We start from the raw sequence: 10,000 nt of genomic DNA on the forward strand, positions 1-10,000 counted from the left end.
GAGCTTGGAAATAGCATCTAACCTGGAGCTGTCACTCTCCCAGTCAAGGCTCACGATGGTACATTTGACACATTTATTAATAGACGTAATGGAAGAACCCCTTCCTAAAAACCCATTAAGTCTAAACACCTTCCAAAAACTTTGTTCATTTGTGAGAGTCATTCCCATCAAGTTTTTTCACCGGCCCTCAGCCAAATTTTCCCAAAACGGCATGTTCACACCACCAGCCCCTCAAGCCAAATTTTTTAATGAGGTGATGGTCACTCCTCCAGATCACAGGATTAAGCATAAGAATAGAAATATTTAGAATATAAAAGTAAATAGAACTATTGAACGGAAATGAGAAATTAGTTTTAGGACAGATGAGGCCAGTAGAAAGACATACCCTACTCTAGGCTAAGGTTAGACAAAAATAATTATCACGAGTAGGGCTGTGCAGGGCTGAGAGAAAAATATGGTATTAGTCATAAAGAATACGGAGGGCATCACTGTTAAATATAAAAAGTAATCTGCTTAAAGATGATAAAGCTATAATTGCATTTAAGCTTGCAGATTGGAACATCAAGAAGGGTAAAGCCATAATCACCATGATCAGAGCCTGTAGACCTGCACAATGTATGGCACAGCAGGGGGACAGTGACATATGTATTGTGCCATAACACAAAAAAAAAGGAAAGAAAAAAGAAAAAAAAAAATACTCTAAGACTTCTGGCAAGATAGGTTCATTATCTGCCAACCAATTGCCATCAAGATCCACAGGCTCCATTATTGTCAGAGATGTTTATAGGCTCAATATTGCCATATATGTATTAGAGGTTTATTGACTTTTGTGAGATTCTTAATAGATGCAGATAACCAGTGATGGAAGGTCATGTGTATTAGTAAGTTTTGCACTTGTGTGTTGAAGGATAGTATTTTACTTTATTGATAAGCATTTAAGACAGATAAAAAAATGGAAATGAAGTAATAGTGACTGCACAGCATAACAAATTGAATACTAATAGTAATAATGATGAATGATAATGATAAAATAATGATACTGATAATAGTGATAACAATAATAATAATAATAATAATAATGATAATTATTACGACAAGGCGGCCCCACATTGAATAATTCTATAGGTTGCCACCTCCCTATGTACTAGGAATAACTAGGGTCCTAATCTCCCAAGAACCTCAAACTCCCAAACACAAGATCAGTAATCAGGCCCCTTGCCCATTGAGCCATTGTTCATATGGAGATTAATCTCTCTCTCTCTCTCTGTCTCTCTCTCTCTGTCTCTCTCTCTCTCTCTCTCTCTCTCTCTCTCTCTCTCTCTCTCTCTCTCTCTCTCTCTCTCTCTCTCTCTCTCTCTCTCTCTCTCTCTCTTATTTTTTTGGGGGGGGGATAGGGATGGAATGAACAATGAGCTTTTTTCTTTTTTTTTATCAACTATTATTTATGATCATGTTTTAAAATCCGTAATGATAATCAAAATAGCAACAAAACAATGGTACTATTCATTATGATAACAGTAATGATGATGATATTCAAAAAGGTATGAATAAGAATGATAAGTTACAGTGCAAGCTATGAATATTGGTATTCATTTGATTATTAATGATGATGGTCATGGTGATGATAAAGATAATAGCATTAATGATAGTAATAATAATTATGGTGGCAATGTTAGTGATAATAATGATAACAGTACCAGCAATAATGATGAGAGGGATAATAGTGATTGTAATAATAATATTGATACTAATTATCACAGTAATAAAGGTAATACTAGTAACAAATAAATATGATGATAAAAACAATTAGGAGAAAGTGTGAACATTAAAAAAATATATATATAGCAAATTATAGATATACTCATAAAACTGGATATAATCAGTTTTTTGTTTACTTGTTTTTTTATTTCCTTTCTTCATTTTTATCAGACTATCTCTCCTCACAATGGAAATACTTACCAAGGGTCAGCAGGGAGATTGATAACTGCATCCTGTTTTCTCAGCTTTGTGTGTTTCATGTGATTCTTTACCATATACTTGGAGATTTTCATTTATTTTGATTTTCTTAAGCATTTAGTGTACTGGGGGGTGGAAGGTGAAAGGGTTATATTCGTGTGTATGAGTTTATTTGTGTGTGTGTGTGTGTGTGTGTGAGTGTGTGTGTGTGTGTGTGTGTGTGTGTGTGTGTGTGTGTGTGTGTGTGTGTGTGTGTGTGTGTGTGTGTGTGTGTGTGTGTTGTGTGTGTGTGTGTGTGTGTGCTTGTTTGTGCATATGTGCGTGCGTGCCTGTGTGCGTGTATGCATGTGCATGTGTGTTTGTGGGGGGAGCGTAATGTATATATGCATATATCATGTATGTATAAGAAATAGTATTCAACTTCTAAATTTAGGTTTAAGAAATTTATTTAAAAAAAACAATTATAATGATAATCTTGTGCCTTCCATAACATCCTATGTATAAGTTTCACCAACCATGCCAACCTGTCACCAATGAAGAGGCTTCTTAATGATCCCCCATTTTCTCTGCTCCTTTCCAGAAACCAGTTCATCACAAAGACCTTCCCCAACCATTTCTCCATTGCGACGGGAGTTTATGAGGAGACCCATGGTGTCGTGGCGAATGTCATGTATGACCCAGACTTAGACAAGACGCTACACGTTGATGACGAGGAGTTCTTCACTCAGAATCCAGGCATCATTCCTGTTTGGGTATGGTTAAGGGATCTTTATTTTAGATGGCATTTTATAGGTGTTCCTTTTTTTTTTTTTTTTTTGAGAGGGAAAAGTTAGTGTGTGTGTGTGTGTGTGTGTGTGTGTGTGTGTGTGTGTGTGTGTGTGTGTGTGTGTGTGTGTGTGTGTGTGTGTGTGTGTATGTATGTATTGTGTGTGTGTGTGTGTGTGTGGTGTGTGTGTGTGTGTTGTATGTTGTGTGTGTGTGTGTGTTGTGTGTGTGTGTGTGTGTGTGTTGTCTCCATGCACGTTTGAACACCAAAGCATTGTCATAAATCTGCATGTAGAAATAATATATGAAATTTGCATTGTAGTATTGGTTATATTTCCAAATATTTGATGAAGGAGTCATGTAACTCAGGATCATGAGAATCACTTTGCATAATCACAAAAAAAAAAATTGAAATGGTATTGTGAAGTAATACATATATGATACAGTTCACTCACTTTCCAAAAGTATTACCATTTCAAGAAATCCACACTCCTGATAATCTACTTGATACAGTATTTATGCCACACTTTCTCCAGAAGTAAAGTTCATGACAATCACAATAGATTGCCAAAAATAAAGCCTATGAAAAAAATATTGATGATGATGTTGATAATGAAATCGATAATGCTAATGCTATTGCTAATACTACTAATAATATTGATAATAATAAAATGGTAATGTTAGTAATAGTAATAATAATAATAGTCATGTCATTATCAATTTGCAATCCCCAGACCCTTAACGAAGAGCATGGTGGCCACACGGCCTGCCTGATGTGGCCTGGCTGTGATAAGACCTTTCGTGGAAGGAATGTCACCTACTGGACGCCCTTCCATGAGGACGCCACCTTCAGGGAGAGCATTGACAAGGCAGTGGAGTGGATGACAGATGCAACAAAGCCAGCCAATCTTGTGTTCCTCTATGTGCAGGAGCCTGATACTGTTGGCCATGCCTATGGGCCGAACTCTTCATATGTCGTGGAAGAATTGAAAAGGGTTAGTAAGATTTTTATATTTTTATTATTTTTTTTATTATTATTATTATTTTCTCTCTCTCTCTCTCTCTCTCTCTCTCTCTCTCTCTCTCTCTCTCTCTCTCTCTCTCTCTCTCTCTCTCTCTCTCTCTCTCTCTCTCTCTCTCTCTCTCTCTCCTTAATTTTGATATTTTTAATAGTAACTATGTTTTTCTACTTGTCATCCCATTTTGCTATTTGCTTTGTTTCTTATATATACATATATTTTTTCTCTCTTTCTTTTTTCCTTATTATCAGAGTCTTTATATTTTCTTTCTTCTCTCCATTTTCCCTCCACCCTTCTTTAATCCTTATTCTCATTTCTTCCTTTTTTTTATCATCTTTTACCCTCTTCCTCATATTGTTGTTCTTGTTATTGCTTTCATGCTTATCATTCTGCCTCCCTCCCCAGATTGACGATAACATCGGTTACTTCTACAAGATGCTGACCATCTTCAACTTGCTGGACACGACCGACGTCATAGTGCTGAGTGACCATGGCATGGTGGCTGTGCCCGAGGAGAACATCATAGATCTGGACCAAATTGTTGACCCAAAGCTGTATCATACCAGTGGAGGGTCCCCAGTCATGCACATTTGGCCATATGGAGGTAGGTTGGCTTTTGTTCTTGTGTTTATATATTTTAGTTGTTTATTTTCCTTGTTTGTGATTCATTTCTCTCTCTCTCTCTCTCTCTCTCGCTGTCTGTTTATCTGTCTCTCTCTTTTCTCTCTCTCTCTCTCTCTCTCTCTCTCTCTCTCTCTCTCTCTCTCTCTCTCTCTCCCCTCTCATTTTTTTCAGGGGTGTGACATTTGACATAAAATGTGTATTTTCTTCTCTCTTGATTGCAATGCTTCTCCTACAAGGAGGTGTCTCTTTTGTTGTTCTCCATTTTGTCAAAAAGTACAGATGCATATTTAACTGTCTCTGTCTCTGTCTCTCTCTCTCTCTCTCTCTCTCTCTCTCTCTCTCTCTCTCTCTCTGTCTCTCTCGTCTCTCTCTCTCTCTCTGTCTCTCTCTCTCTCTGTCTCTCTCTCTCTCTGTCTCTCTCTCTCTCTTCTCTCTCTCTCTCTCTCTCTCTCTTTTGTCTCTCTCTGTCTCTCTCTGTCTCTCTCTCTCTCTCTCTCTCTCTCTCTCTCTCTCTCTCTCTCTCTCTCTCCAATTTCATTCCATATCTTAGTATCTTTCTCTTTTTTTCTTCTTTTTTATAATTTTGGTTATTATTAGTATTAGTATTTTTGTTATTGTTTTGTATTATTTTTTCCCCTTTTTAAACTCCTTTCTCTTTTCCCCTCTTGCCCGCTTCGTCTTCAGACCTTCTTGACCTCTACATCAAGTTTGACAACGGAGCCAAGAGTCACAAGTACAACGTGTACCAGAAGAAGAACTTTCCCTCGGAGTGGCACTACACCAACAACTCTCGGATCAGTCGTCTTGTGCTGGTCGCCGATGTGGGATACGTCTTTCAGGACTGGAAGAACCACATCGAGAACTATAAGAAGAAGGGTCTGCCTGGATGTGAGTTTGGAGACTTTGTTTTGTTTTGGGAATTTTAATTTATTATTATTATTATTATCATTATTATTATTATTATTATTATTATTATTATTGTAAGGCTTATGCTTATGCTTATAATTACTGATTTGGTTCATCTTTTGCCCCATTAATGTCATCCTCACCTTTTCATCATCATTATTATGATAGGGACTATGATATCAATGATAATTATGGTAGTAATGTTAATAATGATGATGATGATATCCTTCTATTCCTCCTCTGCCTTTTCTTCATCCTATTCATCCACCTCCTATACTCCTTCCTATTCCCCTTCCTCATCATTCTTCTCTTATTCTTTCTCTTTCCCCTCCTTCTCTTCCTCCTCTTTCTCCTCCTCCTCCTCCTCCTCCTCCTCCTCCTCTCCTCCTCCCTCCTCCTCCTCCTCCTCCTCCTCCTCCTCCTCCTCCTCCTCCTCCTCCTCCCCCCATTCCCCCTCACCCTCTCCTCCTCTTACTCCTTCTCCCTCCTTCTCATTTTCATTCTTCTTCCTCTCCTCCTATTCCTCCTCCCCCTCCCCCTCCCCTACTGCTACCTATCTCTTCCATGTATACCTACAACTCCTCCACAGGATGATTTCTGGAATACTGAGACAGTGAGACATATTTTATGGTTTGTTATTCTAAAATATGATTTTAGTTATTTAATCCCCTCCCCCCTCTCCCCACCGTGCACAGTGACAAACACATTTGGTGACCACGGCTACCCCACAAATGCCTCCGAGATGGAACCCATATTTGTTGCCGTCGGTCCGTCGTTCAAGAGGGGCTTCAAGGCACCGTCCTTCAGCAATGTTGATGTGTACCCTCTGCTGTGCCACATGTTGTCCCTCCCACCTGGACCCAACAATGGCACTCTCAAAGGCATTGGCACTGTGCTATCACACCCTGCAGTGGCTGCACTTGCTAAACCTCTCCTTATAGCTTTAGGTAAGTGTTGATTGTGAATTTCTTTTCCCTCCTCTCTCTCTCTCTCTCTCTCTCTCTCTCTCTCTCTCTCTCTCTCTCTCTCTCTCTCTCTCTCTCTCTCTCTCTCTCTCTCTCTCTCTCTCTCTCTCTCTCTCTCTCTCTCTCTCCCTCCCTCCCTCCCCCCCTCTCATTTTTTTTCAGGGGTGTGACATTTGACATAAAATGTGTATTTTCTTCTCTTTTGATTGCAATGCTTCTCCTACAAGGAGGTGTCTCTTTTGTTGTTCTCCATTTTGTCAAAAAGTACAGATGCATATTTAACTGAATGAATAGATTCTAAAGTAGAGGAACGTTTTAATGTCTTTGGATTTGTCTAGTTGCTGCTGTCATTGTGCACATTTCTTTTTTCCTTGCTTCCCCCTAAGTCTGTATGTCTAATATGTAATTATTATACCCAAGGTTTGACTGTTTTTTTGTTGTTGTTTTGTTTTTCTCTCTCTCTCTCTCTCCATAATTTTATATCTAGTGTTTGATATTTTGAATTATACGTTTTACTACAAGTAGAATAATTGTGCAAGTAATTGTCTTGACTCATTTTCATCCAGTTCTTGTGTTTATTTTGTTGATAAAGTGTTCATTTGTGCTGCTTGATGGGGTCATAATAGACATAATGTTATGAGGTCTTAATAGTTGTTAAATAAAGGAGTTCAGTAATAGATTTTAAATCTTTTAAGAGGACATGATACTCTAAAATATTTATGTGTATATGCATGTAGATAATTCCTCTTTGTTTTTTGGTGATCCTTTTGTGTAGAATTATGTTTAAAAGTAAGTTTTCTCTGGCTTGTTCAACCAGAAACTTGTCAGTAGTATTTAAATATATATGAGAGCAAGAAATTAACCACTAAAGACCTTAATTCTGTGGTCATCCTTTGCTGCCGTAAAAAAATTAAACTTTTCACCAAACTTTTGACCAAAGCTAATTTTGATCACTGATGGAGTGGAGTGTCAAACTGAGAAAAGCTATCACTGCCATAGAATGGACATGAACACACATCCGTGCAGGCACACGGGCATGCGTACACGCACGCGCTCACACTCTCACTCTCACTCTCACTCTCACTCTCAGTCTCAGTCTCACTCTAATTCTCACTCTAATTCTCACACACTCACACTCACTCACACTCACGCTTACACTCACACTCACACTCACACTCACACTCACACTCACACTCACACTCACACTCACACACACACTCACACACACACTCACACACTCACACACTCACACACTCACACACTCACACACTCACACACTCACACACTCACTCACTCACTCACTCACTCACTCACTCAGAGAGAGAGAGAGAGAGAGAGAGAGAGAGAGAGAGAGAGAGAGAGAGAGAGAGAGAGAGAGACAGCAATCATGCACAGATGTGCACATTAAAACCTGTACTACATAACAAAAAAATATATATATAATAAAAAAAAATGCTTGGGCATGGGAATGTGAATTTTTGGAGGGGATGGATATGTCATACATTACAAAAAAATTATTTATACCTCTTACATTCAGTTTTAGCTTGAATAAACTTGCCAAACAGTTGCAGGATTACTTCTTTACACTCTCTGCCTCCTGGTCACTGTACTAAGATATATGAAAAGGGTCTGTCAGTTTATGAGAGGCTATACTCAGACAGAGCTTCAGAGATACAGGTAGGCAGGATTGTCATTTAGCTTTAGGGGTAAATGGGCCTCAGATGACTTGGTATTAGAATTTTGCCTTTTGTCACACATAGGTTGTAAGATCACTTGTGGTGCATACTAAGAATTTTTGTAATTTTACGAATACACTCTCTTGAATTATACCTATCTTTCATTTATATATCTCAACATATTTTACTTCTACTGTAATGATATTTCTTCTTCTTCTCAAGTGCCCTGTCCCACAAGGACGTTGGCGATCATGGATTTCCACCTCTTTCTGGCTTTTGTGGTGTAATGATATTTAGTAACTTTAATTACTTAGAATGTCTCATGTTGTAATTTTCAAACTAAGATAAGGCTGCTTTTGTTTGTATCATGGGTATTCCCTGTACTTTATACCATGTAGTGTGCAGAAACGTTTCAGCAGGGTAGGACACTAGTTTTGCCCTTTTTTGCTAATATAGAGTTTTGATATACAAATATTTTTATATGTGCTGCTATGACCAAAAAATATACACTGAATAGGTTTATGTACTCTTAAAGGATCAGCTTTATTTGTTTTATGTGTCGGGGCATGGGGCATTCAGCGAAAGACATCTTTGTTTACATGCATCCTACATACATGCATTTTTGTTGAGACATCATGAAATTGAAAACAGATTGCTGTTCCAGTCAAGAAGAAAAAATAATGTAGATTGATTATTTCAGCTTTTGTTGTAGTTTACAAAGCCTCTAGATAGCTTTAGTCCTTATTTGTACCTGACTTGTGTCATGCATTTGTGTTTGACCAAGAGAGAAATGGAGACCGATACAAAGAATATTTATTCTCAGCTGGACAAACTATTTATTGCTCGTGATTATTTCAGAGCACTGATTTGTCAGTCATTTACTCATTCATACATTTTTATTTCAGTTTGAACAATAAATAGTTAATATTGTAATTATAAACCATTTACTGTATTTGTGGCATTAATGACAGTCAAGATAAGAGTATCAACATTATAATAGTTGAACCCTTTGACATAGCCTAGGATTTAGTAGCCCATAAGTGGCCAAAAAATGAATTTTAGTCTAATCAGTCTTGTTGCTTTCCATTTTGGGAATTACAGTAAAACAAATTATGTTTAACTGTAAGAATGGCTTAAAAAAAAACAAGAAAGAAAGAAAGATATGGTTTTATTTATGAAAAATGTGAAAATTACCAATTTCTGTTCAGATTATTTTTGTATCAGGAGCAACATGGGTTACTCACAGTTTACTGAACTGCCTGAAAACTATGTTATCTTTCTCAAGTTTATTGTACAAGAAGTTCTGTAGAAATATTCCTCATCATCTCTATTCATTTTGGTGAAACAAAGAAAATATGATTGTATATATGTGTGTTTGGGGGGAGGGGGTATATTTATTTATTTATTTATTTATTTATATTTATATATATAAAAATACACACACACACACACACACACACACACACACACACACACACACACACACACACACACACACACACACACACACACACACACACACACACACACACACACACACACACACACACACACACACACACACACATGTCTATCTATCTATCTGTCTATCTATCTATCTGTCTATCTATCTGTCTATCTATCTATCTATCTATCTATCTATCTATCTATCTATCTATCTATCTATCTATCTATCTATCTATCTATCTATCTATCTATCTATCTATCTATCTATATCTATCTATATCTATCTATCTATCTATCTATATATATATATATATATATATATAAATATATAAATATATATAAATATATAAATATATATATATATATATATAATATATATATAAATATATATATATATATTTCCCGGGCAGAATAGGCTGGAGGGCATATAGATCCATTACCTGGGAATACAAAGTTTTCTAAGGATGTAGGTTATAGTCCTTTAATGTGCCATGAATAATAAGTTAGAATTGTGACTTCAGTTCCTAATACAGCCAAAGGGTTAATCTCATCTTCCTGCCATAGGTAGGTAGGTAGGTAGGTAGGTAGGTAGGTAGGTAGGTAGGTAGGTAGGTAGGTAGGTAGGTAGGTAGGTAGGTAGGTA

General features: G+C 37.2%; 1 protein-coding gene across 1 annotated transcript in view; it reads left to right on the top strand.

Moving 5' to 3' along the window:
• Positions 1-10,000, top strand: part of LOC119579267 (bis(5'-adenosyl)-triphosphatase enpp4-like) — a 15,947-nt gene that overhangs the window by 1,141 nt on the left and 4,806 nt on the right. Inside the window, exons 2-6 of the mRNA XM_037927008.1 lie at positions 2,537-2,708; positions 3,456-3,716; positions 4,146-4,344; positions 5,049-5,252; positions 5,966-6,217. Coding sequence (XP_037782936.1) covers positions 2,537-2,708; positions 3,456-3,716; positions 4,146-4,344; positions 5,049-5,252; positions 5,966-6,217 — 1,088 coding nt within the window. The remainder of the gene's footprint in view (positions 1-2,536; positions 2,709-3,455; positions 3,717-4,145; positions 4,345-5,048; positions 5,253-5,965; positions 6,218-10,000) is intronic.

The sequence above is a fragment of the Penaeus monodon genome, chromosome 12 (assembly GCF_015228065.2).
Source record: "Penaeus monodon isolate SGIC_2016 chromosome 12, NSTDA_Pmon_1, whole genome shotgun sequence".
NCBI classification, from domain to species: Eukaryota; Metazoa; Arthropoda; class Malacostraca; order Decapoda; family Penaeidae; genus Penaeus; species Penaeus monodon.